The sequence below is a fragment of the Mus pahari genome, chromosome 16 (genome assembly GCF_900095145.1).
Source record: "Mus pahari chromosome 16, PAHARI_EIJ_v1.1, whole genome shotgun sequence".
In the NCBI taxonomy this organism is placed as follows: Eukaryota; Metazoa; Chordata; class Mammalia; order Rodentia; family Muridae; genus Mus; species Mus pahari.
Window position 1 is genome coordinate 14,490,001 of NC_034605.1, and position 27,054 is coordinate 14,517,054.

General features: G+C 40.2%; 1 protein-coding gene across 6 annotated transcripts in view; it reads left to right on the forward strand.

Annotated features, from left to right (window-relative positions):
* Dip2c (disco interacting protein 2 homolog C) overlaps positions 1 to 27,054 on the forward strand; it is a 391,262-nt gene that overhangs the window by 340,785 nt on the left and 23,423 nt on the right. For all 6 annotated transcript variants that reach the window (XM_021215980.2, XM_029547700.1, XM_029547702.1 and 3 more), the window contains 7 exons: positions 423 to 546; positions 1,119 to 1,240; positions 2,482 to 2,593; positions 2,684 to 2,793; positions 6,806 to 6,936; positions 17,146 to 17,314; positions 19,494 to 19,664. In XM_021215980.2, the coding sequence (XP_021071639.1) occupies positions 423 to 546; positions 1,119 to 1,240; positions 2,482 to 2,593; positions 2,684 to 2,793; positions 6,806 to 6,936; positions 17,146 to 17,314; positions 19,494 to 19,664 (939 nt within the window). The remainder of the gene's footprint in view (positions 1 to 422; positions 547 to 1,118; positions 1,241 to 2,481; positions 2,594 to 2,683; positions 2,794 to 6,805; positions 6,937 to 17,145; positions 17,315 to 19,493; positions 19,665 to 27,054) is intronic.

Below are 27,054 nucleotides of genomic sequence, written 5' to 3' on the forward strand. Positions count from 1 at the left end.
TTTTTGGTTTTTCGAGACAGGGTTTCTCTGTGTAGTCCTGGCTGTCCTGGATCTCACTTTGTAGACCAGGTTGGCCTCGAACTCAGAAATCCACCTGTCTCTGCCTCCCAAGTGCTGGGATTAAAGGTGTGTGCCACCACCACCTGGCTGTTTTTGAATATTTTAATAATCTTCATAAAAATTTCACTTGAATGGCCTAGCTGAAGAGCTAGTGACAGTTGCTGACCTTGAGGAGGGAGAGTCGGTTTCCTTTTGGTATAGGAGGGTGAGGGTGATGAAAACTTATAGGTCTGATCACTAAAGTTGTGGGTCTATAAATGTCCCCAAGTACATTGAGATGAGAAGTTCATGTAAATAGATTATAGGATACGTGATCTGGTATGGTGAAGGTCCCCCTTAACCACCTGTTCTGTGATATTCAGGGAACAATAGCCAATTCCTTGACATGTGTTCAACTACACAAGCGTGCAGAAAAGATAGCAGTGATGCTGATGGAGAGGGGCCACCTGCAGGATGGAGACCACGTGGCATTAGTCTACCCTCCAGGTAAGCAGCAGGATCAGTGCTGACCCCTGAGAGCGGTAGCAAGGACAGCACTGGGAGAAAGCACTTTGTTGCCCCCAACGGTACTTAGTTCTTGGTACTTGCAGAGTGTCTGGGTTACTGCCTAGTATGTTTTGTTTCTGTATAGGCTCATTTGCCTCTGGGTTTTCTCTCTCAACAGGGCCTCGGCTACTTGTTAACACTATTTTAGAGTCTTAAAGCAATACCTACCCAAACCTTTATCTCTACATTTAATTGAGTTTCTAAGGTAGTTCATATTATTGGCAGCAATTAAAGTTTTAGCTCCTAGACATAATCATATCGTTGAATAGTTATCTAGAGAAATGACATATAAATGAAATATCTAAGCTGTCTTTGCATCTTGTGTCTAAAAGAACAAGCCACAAGAAATTAATCACTGAAACTTAACAAAAGGCACAGGGAGGAAGGAGTTAAAGTCTTTGTTTCCCTAACTGACTTTTCCCAGACTAGAACTTGCACTGAGAGAGAGTGGTGGAGGTCTTTAAGCAAAGTAACTGGCTTCAGAAAAGTATTTCTGCTTTCCTTTTGTGTAGGAATAGACCTTATCGCTGCATTTTATGGCTGCCTATATGCGGGCTGTGTGCCAATCACCGTGCGACCTCCACATCCACAGAACATTGCAACGACATTGCCTACAGTCAAGATGATCGTAGAGGTAACCAAGGCCTGGGTAGAATACTGTGGGCCTTTGACCTGCCTAAGCTCAGTGACAAACTGTGAGTTACAGACCTAAAGTCTCCTAGGACAACTGCTAGCTATGCTGTACATGTGGGTGTGCAATAAAACTATAGAATTGGAGATAGTCTGTCTCCAGGGAGTTTATCATCTAGCGTTGGGAGTAAGATCTAAGCTAAGCAACACGGAAGCTGGGGCAGCTGGGAGCAGCTATAACAATGCATTGATACTGAAGGGGTCTGGAGTTGGCTCCATGGGAAAGCCTCCTCACCAAACACAAGCAGCAATCTGAATGAAAAACAATATGTGTGTTTTCTTCAAGTTCCCTTCTTCTGGATCTAGAAGGTTATTTTCTTTGTTTTTAGAGTATATGTGTATGCTTTGTTTGTTTTTATGTATAAGCATATGTGTTTCCCTTAAGGGAAGCAGAGATATTAGAAGCAGAGAACAGTCCTGGGCCCCTGGTGAATGCTCTTGGTAGCTGTGTGGGAACACTGCCAAGGAAGGCACTCCTGTTAGAAAATACCTACAACATACCTGCATGTGTAAAGCTTTTGTGGAAAAATTATATGCTAAGAGAGAAGCCTCTGATACTTTGTCAGCATGTGATGGTGGGGCTAGGACACTACTTAGCCTCAGGTGTTGAGGACCCAGCCTCAGAGCTTTGTCTGTGTGTTTACATGACCAGCGCTGCTGGATTTGGCATATTCTAGCTAGCTCTTAAGAACTACTTTGGGCTGGGTGGTCACCACCCTTTAATCCCAGCACTTGGGAGGAAGAGGCAGGCAGATTTCTGAGTTTGAGGCCAGCCTGGTCTACAGAGTGAGTTCCATGACAGAGAAACCCTGTCTCGGGGGAAAACAACAACAACAATAAAAAAGAACTACTTTGGAAGTTCTAGCAAGAGAGAGACTAGACTAGAGAATAGTTTCACTACTAGAAACCTTCATCCTCTGCAAGGGTGAAGCTTCAACAGTGAGAATCGTGGTGTGATGAGGGAAAAAGAGGATGCCCACCTAGCCAGCCAGAGTAGCTGTATCAAGTCCAGCAAGCCATAGATGACATTTACAGCCAGATCAGCCCACTTCCTCAGCTCTTGGGTATTAAAGTTGTGTACTTTTAACCTTTGAGAAACACTAGGCACAGAAGTGATGAACATTTCCCAGATGTGTCTCTTTCTGGTGTGTATTCATTCCTTCCCTTCTTGTCTGTGATTCTCAGGTGAGTAGATCTGCTTGTCTCATGACAACACAATTGATATGTAAACTGCTTCGGTCCAGAGAGGCAGCAGCAGCTGTAGATGTCAGAACGTGGCCCCTCATACTGGACACAGGTCAGCACTTGAACTGTCTTCCCACATGCATTTTCTTGTTATGGTCTTTGGTGTAGTCAAGTAGACTAACAGCTTCATTTTCTTCTGCAGATGATTTGCCAAAGAAGCGGCCTGCCCAGATCTATAAACCTTCCAACCCAGACACACTGGCTTACCTTGACTTTAGTGTGTCCACAACCGGGATGCTAGCTGGTGTAAAGGTGAGAAGAGGGGTCCACTTAACAGGCAGGCCAGTGGTAGACAACAGACAGGCCATGCACCGAGTGTTCTTATGTTGTCATGTGTGATTGTATTCCAGTGATGCATGGAGAGAGGTATATGATTTTTATATGAGCCATAAGATATGTGACCTTTCAGTACCTGAGAGCTAACTTCCAAATACTGTGGGGAAAGCTGGAGATATAGTTTACTCATGCAGCCCTTGCCTAGCATGATCATTGCCCTGGACTCCATCTTTAGTACTGGAAAAAAAAAAAAACCCACCACAACAAAAACCTAACCATTTTTTTCATACTGCACAGTACAATACTGTCTAGTACTGTGTGCTAGAAGAGTACGTACAATCAAATCTGCTGCTGGTCTGCATGTTTGCACTGTATTCTCTTACTTGTTAAACTTGAGCACAATCATAACCTGAAAGATGGCTTCTTGGTGAAGCTACCTTGAGCATTTTGCCTATCAAAGTATAGAACTACTGATGTCACGTAGAATCGGCATCATCACGGCTCAGATGTCAGGGTCCTGTGCCTCAGGCTCTAAAACCCCAGGAAGCCTATCCCTCTCCATCTCTGCCTCTGAGTCAGACTGGGACAGTTTGAGCTGATTACCTAGTTAGAGTTCTCAGACTTGACCTCTCCCATGGAATTAAGGAAAGCACCCAAAATTAGCAAGAGTATTAAATATTTTCTTTAAAAACTTCCTAAAAGCAATATTCTCAGAGCAAGATGAGTTAAGTGCTGTCATCAGTAAGTTGACCTTCTTGCTGTCAGGACCAAAATAGAAACCCTCACTTCTGATTATTCTTGTGGAGTATGGAGGTGGGAACTACAATATTGAATCTTAATTTAATAAAAATGCAGCTACATGGAATGGATAGTATGATCTCTGTGTAATACTTCTTGGTGACTCAATTTAATTTTTGCACCATAGAAAAACTCTAAGAGATGGTTAACTATACTTTCAAAACTCCTAAAATGTTTTTCCAATTTTTGATTATCTGTTTGAGTATGTGAAGAGAAGTATACTATGATATGAGTTAATGAAACCCCATGTTTTAAGGGCTGAAAAGCGCAGGAGGATAGGTTGACTGGCATGTGGTCTGCCTTTTTGGTCCCATAGGATTGCTGGGAGGCCATTTTTCTCTGGAAGAAATTCTTGTTGGACTTTTAGTTTTTAGGCAGAAGCATTCAGTTGCATACCATGAGATTTAGAATAGTCCATGGGTGTCTTCTCTGTAATTGGTGCTATGGGATATCAAGGTTCATGTAAAACATAAGGGTATGTTGTACTCTGGCTGTCTTACATTTCACCCACTTAACTGTGTTGCTTTGACATTTGAATAGTTGCTGTGCCTGGGGAGTGGTTGTATGCCTGGAGAAAGGACACACATCTAACATCAGCCAAAGCAAAACAGTACCAAAAGGCAAGGCTTCTTGGGACACACCATGTAGCATATCACGGCACAACCAAGAGGCTCTCATGTATGATGCACATGTATTTGGAGATCTACTTTTAGGGCCTCTCAAGAGTCCTTAATTGCATGGTGACATTGGCAAGGCCAAAACTAGGGTTGCTTAGAGATTGGAGGGTTTTGGGGTGTTTTTTGCATTATTTTTTTAATAGTCATTTCTTTCTTAACCTGTTTTCCCTCTTGTCACTGTTTTAAAACTACTCTCAAAACCTAACAAATTCCATGGCTGCCAGCTAAGGAAATATGAGCACCTTCTCTCTTCTTTCTTTATATTAATCATGTTTGACAAAGTGCTGGCAGACCTTATAGCTACTATGTCTATATGTCTATGTCTCAACTTTACACCATATAGTGAACTCTTGAGACCAGGCCTATACCCACTATTTTTAATATAAAGAGAGTCTCTCTGTATCTGAAGCTGGCATAAAATTCACTGAGTGACTCAGGTTGCCTTCAGACTTGCAGCCATCCCCTGCCTTTAGGTTCTCAAGAGCTGAATAGCAGTGTACTATACCTGGTTCCTCCTCCCTGATCCTCCTCCTCCTCCTCTTCCTTCTCCTCCTTTCCTCCCTTCCTCCTCCTCCCATACTCCTCATCCTTCTTATCCTCCTCTTCCTCTCCTCCCCTCTGCCTTCTCATCTTCCTCCTTCCTTCTTCTTTTCTTTCCTCCTCTTCTCTTTTCCTTCTTCCTCTTCTCTTTTCCTCCCTCTCTTCCTTCTTCCTTATCCTCCTCCCTCCTCTTCTTCCTCTTCCTTTCACCTCCTCCTCTTCTCCCCCTCCTCTCCTCTCTTTCCTCTTTTTCTTCTTCTTCCTCCTCCTCCTTCCTCCTTCCTCCACCTCCCTTTCCTCCTCCTCTTCCTTTTCTTCCTTCCTCCATTTTCTTCCTCCTTTTCCTTCCTCTTTTTCTTCTTTTCTTCCTCCTCCTCCTTTCTTCTTTCTGCTTCTTTTTAAATCTCTAGCTCTGAATACAGTGCTTGATAGAGCCTTTAGCATTTACACAATGAGCAGCAGAGCTATTTTCTGGTTTTGCATGATGTCCTTCCCAGTGCATCAGAGCAGTAAAGGTTACTTTGATCACTTACCTTGAATGCATGGTGGGAGGATTAACTATTATCCAAAGAGTGGTGGGACCTTAGAGGAACATGTTATGAATATAGTTTTGTTTCCCCATTAAGCAGGTACTGTGGATCTGAAAATATAAGTGTGTGTGTGTATGTGCTTATGTATATGTGTGTGTACAATACATGTATATCTGTATATATTTTGAATTCTAGAGTAACTTTTTCCAATACTGGGGTGAATTCAGTGAAGAGTATCCATTACACCACCCATTCCTGGGCAGAACTTGTAACAGTGACCTGTCACTTGACAATGAAGGGACTCCCTACCCTTCTTTTTTTTATCTCTTCTGCTGAAGTGTTGAATGCAAGGATTGGATTTCCTAGCTTGTGTTCTTTACTGGTTCTCTTTGTAGATTAGCACTGTGGTAGCATGCTTAGTTAACTTTTGACATATTTCAGTCATATCTGAAACAGTTCTCCTTGCTTCCTTGACATTCATAAGTTTGTGTGGTTATCAAGTTCTCACAAAACAATGATCTTGTTAGATGTAATTTGCAGCGTTTCAGAATCTGCCACCTTTCTTACAGTACAAGATTGGAACTTCACTGTTTCCCAGGCTAAGGAGAGACAGGATTCAACTGCCATTTTATTGTGGGATGGTCATATCTAGGAAGGACCTGAGGGTCAGCAGGGAGGTCGGGGCTTTACTTCAGGACTCACTCACATGGTTTTCAGCATACTCTTTCAATTCTGAGCCACTGTTATGTAAAGCATAAGGTTCCATGCTTGTGAAATATAGACCCTTGTATATCTAAGGTAACTGCTGTACAGGTCCCTGAGCCTCACAGAATAAGAATAAAGCCAAGTCACTACTGTAGAACTGGCATGACCTCTTATTCCTTCTTTACCTACCTGCAGGCACTCATGCGGACACAAGAATCTCTGTTTGTACAATCTGCTTTTCAGATCCAAAACATTGTTAATCATTGCTTAAATTATAAGGAGGGAATATCAAGAAGTTGAAAGTGTGGATTATTTGTTCAAAATGGAAGACTTCATAGTATAGTGAATCATAGATGTAATCCGCATAGCTAAGAAGATTGAAACAGAAGGATTGCTAAGAATTAGAAGCCAGCTTAGGCTTTGCAGTAAGTTCCAGGCCGCTATGGATGGCCCATGTGAGACCATGCCTACTACCTACCCCTTACCCACCCAGCCTACTTCCTCCCGCAAAAAAAAAAAAAAAAAAAAAAATGAAAAAGGGAAGGCTAATGAGAATATCAGCAGCTACCTTTCTAGAGCAATGTGACCCAGACATGCTATAGTTGACTCTGACCCTAAAAGTATCTTTGAGACATTTAATAAGAATTACCATGAATTTAATACTGGCATGTTGTTCCACAGATGTCGTTGGATGCTCAGTGTACATTCACTTATTTTTTTACTGCTTCTGTGTTTCAGATGTCTCATGCAGCCACCAGTGCCTTTTGCCGTTCTATTAAGCTGCAGTGTGAACTTTACCCTTCTAGAGAAGTGGCCATCTGCTTGGACCCTTACTGTGGACTTGGGTTTGTCCTCTGGTGTCTCTGCAGGTGAGGTTCTTCTTTAATGTCCTTGAAATGATTGTTTTTTTGTTTTGTTTTGTTTTTCAATGAAAAGAAACCATATATCTTCCTGTCTGGATCTTTGGCAATGGAGCTAAGTATAGAAATTCTGATCCTGTGCCTCTCCCGGAGGCCCCAGCTCTGGACCAGAGTATAGTAACTATGGCACTTTCACTCCCTACAGTAGTTAAATGAGGTTTTGAGGAAGCATCCGGAGGTGAGACTGTATCTGCTAAGGAGCTACAGACAGACAGATATATATATATTTTTTAAACCATCAGAAGATTAACAGACTTGAGTCTAAAGCCCTTATCCCTGGCAGTCACGCCTTCTGGGGATTATGAAAATTCTCAACTCCTCTTGCCTTCTCCCTGACTTTACTCAATGGTGGACTTGGGCTGGGGGTAGGTACAGAGGGAAACCCATGAAGCATGAGCTCATCGCTCTGGTCGTTGTACTCTTTTCTGCCACCAGCTTGGTGCTGGTTCTTAGAAAGAAAATACTTACAAAATAAATGACAGAATAAAATATACAGATGGTTCTTTCCTGACTCTTTTTTTCTGAATATACATACATCTTTTCTATAGACATTTTTAGAAATACAGAATAAAACAAACATAAATATGATGTCACACACCTGTAAGTTCAACACTTGGGAGGTAAAGAAAGGAGGATCAGGGGTTCAGGTTCAGCATCAGCTCCTTTGCAGGAAGGGAGGACCAGGAACTCAAGGCCAGATCTAGTATCACAGCAAATTTGAAGCCTACCTGGAAATATGAGAGCCTTTTTCAGAAAAGAAAACTGAAGAATGTAGTTGTTAATAGTGACAGTATATGGTGGCCTCAGGAAGTAGCCATGATCATCAAGATGGCATATAGTCTTCTGGGTATATTTTTTAATGTGGAATACTTTTAATTAGCATTTTCTAGTATATAGAAATGTAGGAAATATACTAAAGCAGGTACTAGTGTTCCAGACCTAGCTTCATGGCTCTCAACATGTTCTGTTTTCTTTCTTGTATTTTTCTATGGGTTGGTTTTTGTTCTTGTTTTGTATATTATTTGTGTTGTGTTATTTTTGTGTGTTATTTGTATTTTAACACACAAAATGCTATCCATAATGTTTATACTTATAAATTTCATAAATATACATTACTAAAGTTATATAATTGAGGCAGTAGTATGTGTAATTTCTCAGTTTTTCTTCTATTTTATGATGGTTATGATGAATTTAGATATTCATGGATAATTATGTTAGAGGATTCATAGTATTTAATATTAATTTAATGTTTAATTATTGTACTGAAGCATAGATGTGTATGTTGGAAAGGACATTGTATTTAGATAATTCAGCTTTTGAGAAAGCAAATAGAATTGAAACAGTAACATGCTTAATAATTTTTGTATACCTCAGTGCAGATGCAATTGCATCGAGTATGTTAGCACTCAGGAGAGAGCTCAGAATATCCTCATCATATAGCCTGGGCCCATGTACCTGAAGCCATTTAAGCCAGCTGAGCAGGAAGAATGAGTCTCCTTTTAACATTGCCTCTCTAAGAGGACTATATTCATTTTGCAAAGGACTAGTCAACATACAGTCAGTAATGGAAGAGTGTTTGGCTCTGTGGAGCTATCGGGCCTTACCCCTCAACATCTGCAGAGTAGGAGCTTGTTTCAAGAAAGTTCTGGATTTGAATAGAATAGCAAGGAACCTTAATTAATTAGATATTCTTGCAAATTCACTCACAAGGCTTAAAGCTAAAATATTCTGAGCTGAGGGATGGCTCAGTTTGTAAAATATAAGTTTGATCCCAAGAGAGGTAGATGCTAGTAATTCCAGCACCAAGGACTAGGTGGATCCTTGGAGTTCACTGGTGAGCCATCCTAGCCCCCGTGGCTAATGAGAGACCATGACTCAAAAAAAAAACAGAACAAGCCCAAGGTGAATGGTGCTTAAGGGGCAATAGCTGAGATTGTCCTCTCGTCTCCATACACACATGCATATGCAGGAAGGTTCGGGGTTTGGCTGGTTGCCTCTGATTTGAAACAGTAAAGGCAATTTATTTATTTATTTTTTTTTTGTGGAATCTATTTTTATTTCTGAATGATACAGTAAGGGTATAGCGATACATTGTGTTCTTACATATTTTCATTTTTTTAAACCATACTATCCAGGTAGAATTTATTTCTTTACCAAAACGTGTCTAATATATACTCTATTCTGAGCAATCCAATACACGTAGAAAACTCTTTAGATATAGAAAAGGTTAGTTTGTGCACACTTAGATATTCCTAAAGCAGCAGACCACTGGGGCATATTGATAAGACAAGGGTTGTGCAGAACCATGAAGGGACTCTCAAAGTTACATCCTAAGGATGTGCGCTAGGGAGGGTGGTCTCTTTGCTCATCGGTATGCCCTAGGGAGGAACCTCATATAACACTGTATGGCTTCAATAGGAACTTTGGGGTCTTCCTCCACTCCCAGTTGTTCCCACTCTTCAACAACTACCTTCTGTGAAGGTTTTCGTTTCACCCTTAGTCAAAACCCAGCTAAGTACTAGCTGGAACTCAGAGTGAAAACCACTCCCGCCCCCAATGACCCCTCGGTGTCCCCTTAACTACAAATCTACAGGAAAAAGTGCAAAGCAGGTCCTGGCAGTCCAGACCAAAGCAAGGATGCCCGGGATGCAGGTGCTACGGCTGAGCGACGTGAGAGTTACGTCTACCTGTTTATGGGCTATGTTCCCAGGAATCGCTAGAAGCCTACTCATTTGATGAACATGATAGCTTTTCTGCAGCACGTGCACTTAAAGTAACTTGTTTTTTTGAAGATAGTAAGATAGCATGTGCTTAAATATTGTAATGGTATTACAGCCCATAGGATTTTTCAAATATCATTGACATGAAACTGCTCACACTAAATTTACTATGCCACACCACATGAGTGAGTCATTTTCCATACACAGACTCAGAGAAAGTGTGAATGGCAGGCCTGTTTGCCTGTTGCCATGTCTGGTGGGTTGTGAAAAGCATGCCCTCTCAACGGTCCGGTGTCTACAGATAGTAAAGGCAATTTATAAATGTAAACAAAAAGACTGTTCACTTCAATTTTTCAACTTTCTAATTTTCTATTTTTGTGCAAACAGATCACAAAGAGCCTGCTTTAAAAAGTTCATGTGGAGTCTTAGATGCACAATCACTAAAATAACCTTCCATTGTGCAATTGAAGATACTATTGAGAGTCATTGATAAAATGGAATTGTTTTAAAATATTCTCTAAGGTTATGCATATTGTTTCAAAGAGTATTAGGAATGAAGATCATTAGAAGAGGACTTGGCCATCATACTGCAAAGCACACAGTTAAACCCCTTACTGTATCTACTCAAAAAAGTAGATTAGATGCTTATATTTATGGATAAGAATATTCATTAAAATATCACTTTAAAAAGTTTGTTGATTGAAGTCAATCTCTAGCAAAGCCTTAGCAGCTTTTTTTTTGTAGAAATGGATTTTCTAGCAACCAAAAAATGCCCAAACAGAACAAAATGAGATAAAACATCTACAGAAATAGCATTGAGTTCATTTTGTGTTGGTTAACTACTCCTGAGCAGAAGGCCTACCCTGAAATCTGGTCAGTATACCCAATAAAATTCCATTGATAAAAACTGCCACAAACCCCGAACTCCAGCAGAGACGGGAAAACACAACACAAACACCAAGGAAGGTTTCTCAAACTTCTTTCTCAAACAGCTTTTTCAAACAGCTTTCTCAAACAGCATTATCCTTCCTCCCCCCGGGGCACATCCTGTTTTTGTTTTTCATCAGTCCTCTGACCTAATCCCTGCCCCCTCTCCTGGATCCAATCAGAGTTCAGCCAGGGTGCACAGTGATAGGCCAGTGAATCATCAGGCGGACAGCACAGGATCGTTCAAGTGTGCAGGCTAAGGTTCTTGGTAAACAGGGATCACGAGGCTTGGTCACACCTGCTTCCCACATATCCCCCTTTTTGTTTAATTAAAATGGCTCCGGGATTGCATCTGTCTTAGGTTCCCCTCAACCATGTTACATCCTTACCCATCATTGGTGTGGTGAACTCATTTTCACCACCCTGTCTTAGATTGGTATGCACATGTGAGAGTCTTACCCATCATACTGAGCCAAACATGGGGCAAATTACCTGACTCTATAGCCGCCATAGCTTGAGTCAGCAGTTGTTGGTCGGCCTGCACCCGCCTGTGCATGCATACCATCCACCACAGCATCTCCAATCACTGCTGTAATGATGGCGGCTGTAATTCCAAAATCTCTCCTATTCCTTAGGAGCACTGACAACTGACCCTCCTGCACCTCCAGAGGCCAGGGTATGGCTGTGGGTATTCTGGTCACCATTGCCAAGGGGGTTCTAGTAGCATTCCAGCGTTGAGACAAAAAGCATGTCATATTGGAGCATTCTAATTCAAAAGAACTAGTCCTATTACTAACTAAAAAGAAAAAGGGAGGTACCATACATACAGAAGTAAGTTTACAATTATTTTTCACAGNAAAGCACAGACTCCCCTTCAAGGATACATTAAACAAGGCATTGCACAGAAACTGGGATAAACACCAGCAATGATGGGAAAAAAACGACACAAACACCAAGGAAGGTTTCTCAAACTTCTTTCTCAAACAGCTTTCTCAAACAGCTTTTTCAAACAGCATTCTCCTTCCTCCCCCCCAGGGCACATCCTGTTTTTGTTTTTCATCAGTCCTCTGACCTAATCCCTCCCTCATATCCTGGATCCAATCAGCCAGGGCGCACGGTGATAGGCCAATGACTCATCAGGCAGACAGCACAGGATCATCCAAGTGCACAGGCTCAGGTTCTTGGTAAACAGGGATCACAGGGCTTGGTCATACCCGCTTCCCACAAAAAACTCTTTGCCAGTAGATAACAATTGTAGATAGCTTCTTCATTGGGAGGTGTTTGTTTTTGAGATGGTGTTGCTATATAGACCATGCCACTCTCAAAGTTTAGAAGATCTTTGCTGCCTCAGTGCTGAGATTAAAGGCTGTGCCACCACACTTGGCCACAGCTTTCTTGAGAAGAAAGCTTTGCTCAAGAAAAAAGCTTGCCTTTGGGATTCCTGACACAGAGAGTGTAGCCCACATGTCTTTTCACAGCAGACTGCTGATTAAGGAGGCTCAGTCTAGGAGTACCTTGAGATAATAAGTGACTGTATTGTTGAGAGCCAAACTTGGTACAATTGTCATTTATTTGTATGTGGGTTGCCAGGTTAATAATCTGAAGTCACTTGCTAATATGTACATTAATAATATAAAGAAAATGTTCTTTTCATCATTTGAAGCTTAGCTTTAACCTAAATAGACCAAGTTTCAGAAAGTCTTAAAAAATACTTATTTCCATATAGGTAACCTATTCCTTAAGTAGTCTTCCCCATGAGGTTTTATAGTCAGTGGCCCCCAAATCAGCATGTATAAAAATTGATGGATCAGGTTTTGATGGATGATTTGTTAAGGGCCAATTCAAAATTCATGATTCAGGGTGGAGGAATCACTATATAGAGTAATGGTTTTCAACAATCCAATACTGCCGTGACAATTGTACAACTCGGCAGTTAATATCATTCTGTTCTGTGTATAAGACTTCTTTGTGATGTACATGTTTTTGTGTAATGTTACTTGAATTCTGTCAGTGCCTCAGTGTATCTATCTGTTGTGTGTGTGTATGTATATGTACATATACCTATACATATATAATATGTTGGCTATTTGGATGGGTTTTTTTCTTTTGATTTCTATGTAATGCTAAAGAGGCCAGTGACTCTCTATATAATGTCCATTAATGTGCTTCAAATTGATGTCCCTGAGTTCACATTCTGATCTTAGTGTTTTTGTATGCTAGAGCTTAGGTCCAAAAGTTCATTAATCCTGGTGTATATTGTTGAGAAATTGAGTTGTAGGTTATTTGTATTTAATGTTCTTTAATTTGGGTCTCCTTATGCTAGCAATTCAGAAATTTAAATTGGGGAATTATGGATATGGTAGATTGTTAGAACTAAGAGGGAAAAGCATTATAAGGTTATATAGCTCAGTTTTTATTCCCTAAGATATTAGGCTCAAATTATTAAGCTTGTTTAGTGGTACTGAAAAGTCCTTAGTGTAAATGAGTACCTGTTTAAATCTCAGTTTCAATAAAAAGCCTCTAAGAATAGCTAATTAATGTAGCATTATGAATCTTGAATCATGAATGTGCTGAATAGCGTTTGATATTAACAGAAACGCTATGTTCCTTTGCTTCTCAGGATAGAAAGACACATAGCATTTTCTGGTAGGCAATTATGATTTATGGGATGTATAATGTGTAGGCTTGTTGGAACTTAGGCTCTTTCTGGTGTATGATCCTGGGTTTGGCCTTGAGTTAGTTTTTTAAAGTATCTATACAACCAAGATAAATTTTCCACTTATTCTGTTTGCTGCTCAGTGCTACCTTGAGGCTTCTAGTTGAAGACAATACACTAGCTAATAATAATAAGTAAGGCTCAAATTCAGAGTCATACCTAGTTAGAATCTGTAAGCTCATACTGAAGTTGACAGCAAGCCCACTTGTTTCAGTAAAATCAGTCCAGGTGGGAATGCCATATTCCCCTGAGCATGATGAGAAAAGCTACACATTTCTAGGAAAAGGGCTACGATGTGGTCATCATTCAACCTCTCAAGCAGGAAGGGAAAGGAATGGGATATCTGTTTTAACTGTGGTATGCTCTGGAAATAACACCCAGTCTTCAAAACGTGTTCATAAGGTTGGAGCAATGACTCAGTAGTTAAGAGTATATGTACTGCACTTGTAGAGGACTCAATTTTGTTTTCAGCATCCATAACAGGCATCACAACTGCCTGTAATTCCAATTCCACAGAAATGTAGTGCCTCTGGCCTCCTTGGGCATTGCAACACTCATGTGCACCTGTGCATACATACATTTAATTAAACATAGATTAGATTTTTAATGTACATGGATCTGATGAGGAGAGTGTAATACATAGGTTAAGCCCTTAAATGCATCTCTAGAGCTAAGAAGGTAAGCACTTTGCTGCTGTCAGATCAGAAGTATGTTTCTTAACAGATTAATTAGGGATTAATATGGACATGCTTTGAAAGAAAAAATGATTGTTGGAAAGCCCATCTTATTTTTTTTTATTATTATTTTCTTTATTTACATTTCAAATGCTATCCCGAAAGTTTCCCATACCCCTCCCCCCACCTCTGTTCCCCTACCCACCCACTCCCACTACTTGGCCCAGGCCTTGCCTTGTGCTAGGTCATATATAGTTTGGAAGACCAAGGATCCTCTATTCCCACTGATGGAAAAGCCCATCTTATGTTAGCTTTGGAAGCTCATGGGAAATAGTATAGAAGCTTATGTTCTGGATAAAAGAATGTCCGAGTATAAGTTTGTTCTCAAGGACTGAACTAAGCTCACATTCCATTGGGAAAAAACTTGTAACAGGTAGTTGTTTGAATAATGTATAAGTCTCTTATGCTTCATAGATATACCTGTGTAATATTGTAAGATACCAATGGCAAATTAGTAAAAGTATGTCCTCGTATGGGCATAATTAGAATTATTTATATGGGTGTTTACTGACTGTGACATATTGACTATAAACATTTGTACGAACATTTGAGCAACTCAAATCACAGAGAAGTTTAAAGCATAATGATAATTTAAAGTCTGACTTTCATTCTTCGAATGTACCTGATCTTCTCATTCTCAAATTACTAACTGCATTGAAAAGGCTACTCACAGGAGCAAATATGGAGATAAAGTGATGAGCAGAGACTGAAGCAAAGGCCACCCAGAGACTGTTCCACTGGAGATTCATCCCATATACAGTTAGCAAACCCAGACACTATTGTGGATGCCAAGAAGTGCATGCTGAAAGGAGCCTGATATGGCTGTCTCCTGAGAGGCCCTGCCAGAGCCTTACAAATACAGAGGTGGATGTTCGCAGCCAACCATTGGATTGAGTGTGGGGTCCCCAATAAAGGAATTAGAGAAAGAACTGAAGGAGTTGAAGGGGGTTTGCAACTTCATAGGAAGAACAACAATATCAACCAACCAGACCTCTCAGAACTCCCAGGGACTAAGCCATCAACAAAGGAGTACACATGGCTCCATCTGCATATGTAGCAGAGGATGGCCTCCCATTAATGAGAGGAGAGGTCCTTGCTCCCATGAAGGCTCTATAGATGCCCCAGTGTAGGGGATCTGGGGGCGAGGAGGTAGGAATAGGTGGGTAGGTGGAGGAACACCCTTATAGAAGCAGGGGAGGAAGGAGGGGCTAAGGGGGTTTCCAGGAGGGAGGGAAACCAGGAAAGGAGATAACATTTGAAATGTAAATAAAGAAAATATCCAATAAAAAAAAAAGAAAAGGCTATATGAATGATTGGGGTTTACTATATTTCCACTTCACAAAAATAACTTGAAACTTTGATATGCTGAAATAGAGAGAGATGAAAATATGCTACCACATTTGCTGTGTTCCCTCTACAGTGGTTGTTTACATGAGGAATCATGTTGGAAATAAATTTGCAGGCTCATTAGTCTTTTTTTTTCCTTAAGATTGATTTATTTTATGTATGAGTGCTCTATCTGCATGTACACCTGCATGCCAGAAAAGGGCATCAGATTCCATTATAGATGGTTGTGAGCTACCATGAAGTTACTGGAAATTGAACTCAGGACCTCTGGAACAGCAGCCAATGCTCTTAACGGCTGAGCCATCTCTCCAGTCCCTCATTTAGTTTTCTTAAATTTCTTGAGCCATCTGGGCTCTCTTAATTTTTGTTTTGAAATTTTTTGAATGAGATTGACCACATTAAAGGAGAAATGGCTTATTATAGGAAGATTACAGGCACACAGATACAACATAACAATGATGTGGGATTCATCTATGAATTTTCATATAAGTAAAATATATCTTTAAATCTCAGAATATTTATCTGACATCTTTTATTATAATAAATAGGATCAAGTACTGCTAATTCATAATGATAAGCAAGCATTAAAAATAGCAGTTTGTGCCCAGTCTGGTCTCAGTTGATGTGTGAGAATGAGGTGTGAGAAGTAATTCCCCTCCTCAAAAGAAAGGGGGAAAGTGGAACGAGGAGCGGGGGAGGACTTGTGTGGGAGGAGAGGAAGGTCTGATAATGGGTTGTAAAGTGAATAAACAAATGAATTTTTAAAACTGGTGGTTTGGCCGGGCGGTGGTGGCGCACGCCTTTAATCCCAGCACTCGGGAGGCAGAGGCAGGTGGATTTCTGAGTTTGAGGCCAGCCTGGTCTACAAAGTGAGTTCCAGGACAGTCAGAACTACACAGAGAAACCCTGTCTCAAAAAAACAAAAAACAAAAAACAAAAAACCTGGTGGTTTGAACAAATACTTTTGAATTAAAATTTGTTATCTCATTTTTTAAAGTCCTTTTGTGTGGTGATTTGGATGTAAAACAGTACAGATTGACACACTCAGAAGTGTCAAGTGTCTGACTTCTTTTGGTTCTCCTAATTTTCTTCCTATGTGATTTTCTTAATAATTTTGTATCTGGATTTTTTTATTTATCTTACATATAAAAGTTTCTTGTCATCAGTATGAACTAACCAGTACCCCAGAGCTCCTTGGAACTAAACCACCAGTAAAAGAAAACACATGGTGGAACTTGTGGCTCTAGCTGTATATGTAGCAGAGGATGGCCTAGTCGGTCATCAATGGGAGAAGAGGCCCTTGGTCCTGTGAAGGCTCTATGCCCCTTGTAGGGGAATGCCAGGACCAGGAATGGGGGTGGGAGGGCTGGGGAGCAGGGGGAGGGAGGAGGGGATAGGGGGTTTTCAGAGTGGAAACCAGGAAAGGTGGTAACATTTAAAATATAAATAAAGAAAATATCTAATAGAAAAAAAAAGTACATGCAAGTCTAATTAATAGATCTTGGTAATGTTACCAGGGTAATGATGAAGAGAAATATCTGGCACATTCTTATATAATCACATAGCAAAGTGAAGCAGCAGAAAAAAGGGAAATAAAAAGTAAAAAAAAAAATTTTTAAAAGTTTGAAGTGTTCCTGTTTCTCAGGGTGATTGTTACTGTCTCTTTCCCATCTGCCCTGAGTTCCAGCCCTGATGCCCTGTCTTGTCTCTGCAGTGTATACTCAGGGCACCAGTCCATTCTGATCCCACCCTCTGAGCTGGAGACCAATCCTGCCTTGTGGCTTCTTGCTGTAAGTCAGTACAAAGTCCGGGATACCTTCTGTTCCTATTCGGTGATGGAGCTTTGCACGAAAGGGCTGGGCTCACAGACGGAGTCCCTCAAGGTAAGCATCCCCTCTTAGGGCCTCAGTGCTCACCTGCACTCCAGGCTACTCTAGTCTTGAGAAAGGACGCTCACGCACTTGGTGAGGCAGCACAGTCCTTCCAAAGAGCTGACGTGTGATCTGCTTGCAGACTGATTTAGAGGAAAATAAGGTTTTAGGTTTTCCTCATGAATACTTTCCCACTGTCAGATACTAGTAAGAACTGGGAAAGCACTTTGTCCTAAATTCCTCCAGTATTTGCCAAAAGATGTAAACTGTCTCTGTTCCTAGCTGGATTTGGTGTTCAAGTAGAAAATATTTTCGTGATCATCTTTCATTGGCTGGAAGGCCCTTATGGTCTGCACTGTAACAAAAATTTATTTTGCAACTAAGTAAACAGTGTTTAGGTTTTTACTTTTTTCTTTTTGATTTACATTAAAGAGAGAAGCTGGGGGAATTTAATAGACATGTTTTCATGGTAAGTTGAAGAATCATTAGTTAATGATAAGAGGGAAAAAAATAATGCTTAGACCTGTCTTGATAGTGTCCCATCCTGCTATTCTCTGCTTGTATGTGCCGTGTTTGTGTCTGCCTGTAGCTGTACAGGTTACTTATGTTTCTGTGTGTAACATATAGTCAAGTAGAACCTAGGACATTTATTTCCTCTGAACTTTTTCCTATTCATCCCAGTGCAATAAAACAAAATATGTAACTATGATGTTAAGCTATATAAATGCATGTTATGAAATTATATATTTATATAATGAAGAGTTACAAAGAGTATTTCTTAGATCCATCTATATTGCTTTACAAAATGGTCAGGTACTTTTTTACTAGCCTTTTTTGTTGTCATGTAAATAATTATCAGAGCTATCACAATTGAGTTGACACTTGTCACAGCTCTGTGAATCAGGACATGCTACTATCCCTTGTAAAGATGAGAAACTTAAATTCAGAGGATTTAACAACCTTTCTACCCACATTCCTGCACTTAAAGAATTACAGAGATAAATTTGTAGTGCTAACTGGAGTTGTTATCGTAGCCCAGCTACTTGAACAGTCTCAGGTAAAGTTACTCGTATCATCCAGAGTTTAGTTGCTCCTTTCAATGTTGTGTCTGCAGTTATAGTAAAACATCAGATATTCATGTCAAAGTTATCTTGAAGTCTGAGAATGTATCCCAGTGGTAAAGCACATGAGGGACTCTTTAGTTATCTGCTGTTCCCACAGCTTGAGGGGCCCAGTTTGGGCAGTCCCCGTGTCAACAGCTCTCTTTCATGCAAGCCAGCATTACTCATTGTGCACCATCACCTTCTCTTGAGGCCACAGATGAGATCAGAAGTGACTCATCTCATCTCTCTCAGCCCAGTCTGAGTGCGGCAACTTTAACCATTCAGTATTTTTGTTCATTTCATTGAATTCCCTCCTCTTCCTGTGTGTGTCATTGTACAGTTCAGCTGGCAGAACCTTAGAAATAATTATGGAAATGTACTTGATAATGAAAGTTGGTCTGTGACTTTTCAAGTCTCATCAGGTGTAAACTGAGAATTGTCATTAGAAAGTTGTCTAAGCATTTTAGTTTTGCCTTTCTGTTTAAACATATTTCCCATATGTGCATTCTTTTTTTAAGGTGTGTGTGAGCAAGTGCACATGCACACTTGAACACACCATGTTTTCTGACAACCTGTGGAGGCCAGAAAAAGTGTTGGTCTCTTGGAGCTAGAATTAATGGTAGCTGTGAGCAATGAGCCGTGGGTGATGGAACAGAACCTGCATCCTCTGAAGAAGAGCACACACTTAAGCACTGACCCAGCTCTCTAGCCCCATCATGTGTCCATTCTTGTCAGGTCCTACCCCTCCAAAAATGCACACTACTGCGTGTTCTTCCCCTGTGAGTGTGCTTGCTCACCCTTTTCCTTGTCATTCTTGCTATTGCTTCAAACATGTTTTCAATGGCATCCTTACTAGTTTGAATGTCTATATGGTTTTGTCCTGTGTTTTCTTCAGCTGATTGATTGACTTTGCTAGGGTTTGGTTTGGTTTTGTTACATTAACCTCAAATAGCTTACAGAAACACTTTGGGTACAGATGGCACTAGAAGTGAAGAATATTCCTGTGGGATACTGAGTGAAAGGTTGTGTCGGTTACACACGGCTACACATGTTGAAGACTTAGCTAGTGTCCCTGTCCTTATTTCCAGGCACGAGGCTTGGACTTGTCCCGGGTAAGAACCTGTGTGGTTGTGGCAGAAGAGCGTCCCCGAATTGCCCTTACACAGTCTTTCTCAAAGCTCTTTAAGGACTTGGGTCTCCACCCACGGGCTGTTAGTACTTCATTTGGCTGCAGAGTGAACCTGGCAATTTGCTTACAGGTAAGTTCCATTGAGTGCTTAACCATGGAGTGCTTATCAGAAGGCTGAGTCTCAATGCCAGGCGGCAGTGTAGACCTGCTCAGTGGATCTTCCTTGGCAGGTGCTTGCTTACATTAGACAAATCTCTGGTCATCACACAGATGTGAGTGCTACACAGTTTCCTTTTCTGCTTTTACTTGGAAACTTCCTTTCTAGCTATTATGCACATCACTTACTGTGTCCTGGAATATTTTAACTTTGGCACAAGAGTAGCTCTTAGCCAAACTGGGCTGTCAGACTTATTTCAAAATTAGATATGAGAAAACCACTTATTTTACTAGGTCTCAACCTTCCTAATGTTATGACCCATTAATACAGTTTCTCATGCTGTAGTGACACTAACTATAAAATTACTTTGTGGCTACTTCATAACTGTAATTTGCTACTGTTATGAATCATAGTGTAATTATCTGATATGCACAATATCTGACATGCAACCCTGTGAATATATCATTCAACACCTGAAGGGAACATGACCCATATCATATATATATTCATATATATGATTCTCTGAAGGACGCTTTGTAGTGACAATAGCAGGGGTAATATTGGTGGTTTTCTTCACTATTTCCTAGTTTCCTTCACTGTTTCATTTCTTTTTTGATACACTCAACCTGTAAAGGGTGAAGTGACAAGATTAAGACTGCTGAAAATAACACATGAACACTTCAAGTCTGTGCCCAGCACTTACTGGTCCTGGGTGACATAAGAGGAATTCCTTGAGCTGGCTCACAGCAAATGCTAGACTCAGTTGCAGGAAAGCAGATGGGTTCCAGGCCCCTAACTACACTGTCCTTGCCATTGATACTTGAAACGGCAGCTGCTGCAGTCTGCTATTGGGTAAACCCCCCTCCACCAACACACGCACACACACACACACACACACACACACACACACACACACACACACACACGCGCACGCGCACACGCACGCACAGAGAGAGAGAGAGAGAGAGAGAGAGAGACTGACTGACTGACTGACTGACTGATTGACTGACTTTGAGGATATCAAAGCAGAAAGTAGCTACCAATATCTTGTTAAACATTTTTATGTACATGTTCCCTGTTTTTGTCTTCTTTCCTTTACAATAGACTGCATACTTTGTAAAATTGGAAAGTACTAAGTAAATTTCAAAGCCCAATTCAAGTCTTTTTACTTAGATGAACTGAACATGTCCTGTTGTTGTTGTTGTTGTTGTTCAAGTTTTCAAATTTTTTCCTATACCAAAATGTGCTAACGTGAAGGGTGTGTGCATATATACAATGGAGTGTGCTTTAGCCATAAAGGCAAATGAAATTCATTTGCAGGGGAATACATGAAACTAGATTATCATGTTAAATTTTAAAAGCCAGTTTCAAATTAAAGACAGTTATTAAGCATTTCCTCCCATGTAGCATCTAGATTTGTTTTTCCCTACAAATAAGGGGGGACATAAAAGCACAGTGGGATATAGTTGGAGGGAAGAGGTAGCAGGAAGTGGAGGGGGTCAAGAGGAAGTGAAAGGAGTGTCTGTTATAAAAGTATATTGTGGGCATTGTGAAAAGGTCATGGAACTCATTATTTTATTCAGATATGCAGTAATGAAGTTATTCTCAAGAAGTACTTAGGCCATGTTTTTTTAACCAATTAGCTAATGTTTTCTAAGTAAAGAATACAATACAAATTTTATCTAGAAACAAAATCAATTTTTCCTATTGCCATGTATTAGTTATCATAAATGGTTGCCCTGCTTTCTACCAGAAACTTGAGGCACAAAAATCCATCTCTCACAGGGATGCAGTGATCACACAATAAAATATTCCCACCTCCTGCTTTGAATGGCACATTATATGAATTGAGCAACCATGAGAGAGAAAACTTGTGGTTGGGGTCAGGTTCTTGATCACAGTGATGTTTATAAAATAGCAGAGGGAAAGCAGGAAAGAGATTCCTCATTAGTATTAATTACTACAAAAGAAGGCAAAGTTCTGTAATTTGTTAGTATATAAAACTGAAAATTTGCAGAGAAGGGTGAACGGTATACAAACTTATTAACTTCTGAATCTTTCATCTATACTCATCCCCTTGAAGAACAATATTTTAAGATGGCTTACAAAGAATGAAAGTAGCATGTAGATCTTTGCCCTGAGAAGTCTAACAAATGAGCCCCTACAGGACTGCTTGAATAAGCAGTAAGTACTTGCTGAAGAGGGGAGACTCTTCAGCAGAGCTGCCTGCAAGTTGTATAGGAGTTCCTGGGAGTGTTACATTCCTAAGTCATCACCCATGCTGGGGTGGCTTTCTGGTGATGCTGCTGCCTAAGGCATCCATTCTATAAGTGACTCCTCACCTGCATTCCTTTAAGTACGCCAGATAAATTCTTTGAAAAAGTAAGCTAAAGTTGGAATCAGTTCATTGAACATTTGTTGATGTCCTCTCTAGGATGAATAGACATTTGTTCATGTTTCTCCAGGAGAAGTTAAGAACATAGAGTTAACATTCTCAACTCCAAGGTTTAACTGTGTATATGCAGATACACACACCTAGTTAATGTTTTCTATCTACTTATTTGAAACAATTGTTTACAATGAAACAATGTAAGATCCAAGCAATAGGAGGAAATTCCTTACTCCTGTATACCTGGAACCTAGTGGTTATCTGATAAATATGTTGTAACAATATTGAGCAAATGAAATGTTATCTTCATCTTCATAATGGGAAGCAATAATGTATTTTATTTATTTTACTCTTATCAATTTGGCCATTAAATTGTATTTACTGTTAGTAATAGGAGTAATGGTCCCATTTAGGGGTTTATAACCTCTTGTCTAAGGTCATCTGGGCCAGATGTGCTACAGGATTAACTTTTGTGGAGCTGGGGAGGTAGCGCCTAGATAGAGTGGTGTGCATTGCATGAACAAATCCCTGGGCTTTATGCCCTGCACTACATAAACCAAACATGGTAGCTACCCTGTAATCCAGCTCTTGAGAAGACTAGGCATGGGATGGAGATCAAGGCCATCCTTGGCTAGTATTGTGTTGAGAACAGCTTGAAGTGTAATTATATTTTCAAAAGATCCTTCTAATTTTGAAAAAAGTTTTTTTTTTAATCTTTTTGAAAAGTATCAACAAATGCTCCATTTCTGGCATCACTGCCCAGCAAGCTATGGGGCAGCAACTCATAGTTCACACACATTAAAGCTTCTGTAGCTCAGAAGATGGTCGTTCTATACCCTTGCCTACCTCTACCCTAGAGACTAGCCCGTGACAAAGTTCTTACCCTCTATATAGTTCTCATTGTCAGTGTGATAAAGTCAACACATAGATCTACCTGCCCTTCCCCTGAAAATGTGATTATCATTTGTTGGTGAAGACTGCCTTGGGCACAGACAGGTACTTTAGGGTGGGTGATCAAAGAAGTGTTTGGGCAGGTGCTAGTTTGCAGCGTATACCACATTCACAAGCACGACGGCCTTGTGGAAGTGATAGCAGTGGAGGAGGCTACCAACCTTGGGAAAGGATGATCACTGGAGACTTTCATGTTCTGTTACTTTTTATGAAACTATGTGACAGAGCTGCTGAACAAACAGGGCAATGAACACATAGTCTGGAAGGCAGAAAACCTTATCGCTCACTGTGGTATTTTCTCTAGAACATGACACAATGTGAAATAAGGTGTGAGGAAGACCATGTGCAAACGGAAACATAAAAAGCTAAGATACTCTTGACGTTTTCCCACCTTCTGCCTACATGGTTGAGGTGATGAAGAAGGTGAGGCTTCTCTGAGGAGAACCAGCATCACCGGTGTGCATTTCTATATCAGCAGGAATGTTAGCTGTAGATTGATTGGCTATTCCTTACTAGTGATCTTCTCCATATCTGATCACTATCCTTACATCCCTTCAGCACACTGAGTTTCTGGATAATCAGCTAGTTGCAATGAGGAGATTTAATCTCTCTGAGACAGTACTTAAGCAGATTAGAGAGGGGGCCTCATCCAAGGGTGTCTAGGCTTTAAATGCTGATTCCTTAGGGATAGTGTTTTGGGAAATTAGTGGTATCACTAATTAGTGGTAGCCTTGTAGGCTTCTATGAACCTTATGGATGTGGATTTTTTTTTTATTACAGACCAAAAGGCCTCAACAGTGCCTTAAATACTCAAAGATGAAATCATGCAGTTTTTTCTAGTGCTGAACAGACATAGGTAGATTCCATTTAAAACATATCTGAGAGGGCTGGTGTGATAACTTAGTTTTAAAATGCTTGTTTGAAAGGACCTGAGTTCAAATCCTAAACCCACATTATAAAGAAGTCCAGGTCTAACCTATACACATGAACCAATGTACTGCATTCTCCTCCCCCACCAATCATAAGTAAATGAATGCAGTTCTAAAAGTTAAGCTTTAGAAGGAATAGACTTGGGTTTGTTTTTATTTTGCAAACATCTTCATCTGTGGCCCCAGCTGTTTTCACTGCCCAGCCTCACATCTCTCTTCACCCTTGGTCAGTCTCATGTTGAACCACCTTCTCTATGTGGAGTCATCATGCCTTTGCATGCTGAGACTTTCATCTGCAACGTGACAGAGGCTATGTCCTAGTCCTGGTCCCTTCCAAGACCTTTCAGACTCCATAGGGGCAAAGAAGCAGCTGTTCTAGGAATAGCTTCACTAATGACCCTCTAGGGGCCAACACACCATCACATCTGCCAATTCTGTCACTTCCAACCATCATCCCTATACATTTCAACAGAAGCTATAGCAATTAATACTTTCTCGATCAGAGTTTAGTGTCCTATATAAAAAGCATATAGCATATATGAATTTCCTGTTAACTCACAGTATGAATCTGCAACAAGTGAATTGTACTTACAAGAGAAAAGTGAATATCTAAGCTTTGCTCTGTAAGAAAACACAGGAGACAAAGTGAGGAGTATTTTTAACAAATATATCAAACCCTTTGATTAGGGCAGCTTCTAGTTAGATCCTCCCATACACATGAAGGATAAAGTTTAGTCATTGTTTTTTATGATGAGAAAAAAGCATAGATAGGTTAAATGGACTTTACTAATTGACAGAACTATGTAATAAAAGCCAAAAAAAAAACCTATAAGAATAAGCCACTGGTCACCTATAAAAATGACATTTCTCAGAATCTTGAGCTATTAAAATGATACAATTTTCATTTGTTGAATTTATGATGAAAGTAGATATTGGAAATATCGAATTACTACTTTAGTGTTTAATTAACTTAAGTGTTAGGCTCTGTTGTTTGTTTGATTTGTTTGTTTGAGACAGGGTCTCACTTTGTAGCTCTGGCTCCTGGAATTCATTCTGTAGACCAAACTGGCCTCTAAATCTCAGAGATCTGCTTACCTCTGTCTCCCAAATACTGGGATTAAATGCATGTACCACAGTGCCCAGCTTAACATCATTTTCTGCAATACCATTAAACAGTGTCATTGTTTATTATTAACCTGTCTTAGGAACCATTTCCCATCACTTTGACAGTTATTTAAAGCAAAGAAACTCTCTCTGCATTAGACATGTGACACATAAAGTAGCATCCTCTTTTCATTAAAGGAAGAGAAGGGTAAACAATGTCCTTCCATCTTCCAAAGGAGACTTCAGGTGTTTTCTCATTAGGGGGGGACATATGAATGGTGATGGTATATTACATAGGATAAGATGGGTGATTTATCTGAGTGAAAAGCTTGTTTATAAATAACTTTGTAGAATTAATAGTAAAGTTCTAGTCAACCTTAAATCTTGAAACTACCACAGAAAGAGAAATACAGTAGTCACAATGATAGAACTAAGGGTCCTTGATGATTAAAGAGCACAAAGTAGAATGCTCAGAGGGCAGTATAACTCTCTCCCAGCATAAAACAAATAGCTATAATAAGAGTTTAATTAATTTGAGCTTTCAAGCCACTTGTTTTTCTCTGCCAAGTTCTTAGATGAGAGAAGTAAAAATAAAGTGCTATCAGGGATTTGTGCATGCTCTGGGGAGTTAGGCAGCTTCAGTGTTCTGTTTTCTTCTGCTGTATGTTGTCCTTGATAATTAAGACTCCAGTCTGAAATCACAGGACCTGTATTCTCCATCATTTGACTTGTTCTTCAGTGCAGTCAAGAAACGTTCCTGGTTTTCAGACTGTGCTTTTTACCCATAGCCTGGCTAAAAGTTAAGCCATTAATGTCAAATAGATGTCTAAGTTTGATTCAGTGTGTTCTGCGTGCGAGGCATTCATTCCAACACATTGCATGGGTTACTTTATTTAAACAACACACAGAGCACCCATGAAGTTAGTACTGTCATTCCCACATGGCATGGCAGGACTAAGCACTTCACCCAATTCCTGATGCAAGTGAAGTAGTCATCAATGCAATGTAGACATTGCCCTGAAGTTGTACACTCATTCAGTCATCCAAGTAAAACTGACTTCATGAGGCTTCACTGAAGTCACTGAAGTAGGAAGAAGGCTTCCATAAACCCCAATGTCTGTTTGTATGTCAGTTATCAGACTTTGGGAGCCTGAGTGTTCACATGTTGCTTGCCAGCCCTCTGAAGGGAGGCACTCACTGGGCCAGAGTGAGGAAGTCAGGCTTAGTGTTGCTATGGTGTTTTCAGAAAGGGTCAGCTCAAAAAAAAATAGTGTGTGAACAAATGGGCCATGTTTCAATAAATATTTCAAAACCAAGCAAGATGGTCTTTGGCTGGTCCCTGTGAATCTCATTCCATTCACCAGTTTGACAGCTAATGGCATAGACTGACAGATTACAGGCCAGTGAATTAGCTAGCTTTTCACTATCTTTTGAAACTTGCCTGTCCCTCCACAACTCTCCCTTAAAAAAAAAAAAAAAAAAAAAAAATTTTTTTTTTTTTTGAGACAGGCTTTTATATAGCCTAGGCTGCTGTCAAACTCAATATGTAGAGGAAGAAGCAAGTATACAATTTAGGAGCCTGGTACTTGATACCTTTATACCTCAGAAATGCACCTTTGATCCTTTTGTCTTACTGATCTTATAGATAGGGTGAGATACTGTAACTGCAGATGTAAAGGCTTCTCTTCACTGTTGTGAGGAACTTAAAATTACTTAAGGAGCTGAAGAGGTGGCTTCGAGGTTAAGAGCATAGATGGCTCTTGCACAAGACCTGAGTTGAGTCCCCAGCACCCATGTTGGGCAGTCTGCCACCTTCTGTAACTCCAGGAGCATCTGACACCTATGTCCTCCATGAGTGCCTACATTCAGAAACACAGACCCAGATGCACACACGTCTTTTAAAAACTTGATAAAGTCATTAAATTGAGCCATTGAAATATATACTTTGAAGTGAACCAGTAATGGCACTTAAAACCAATACTTTTAAGTG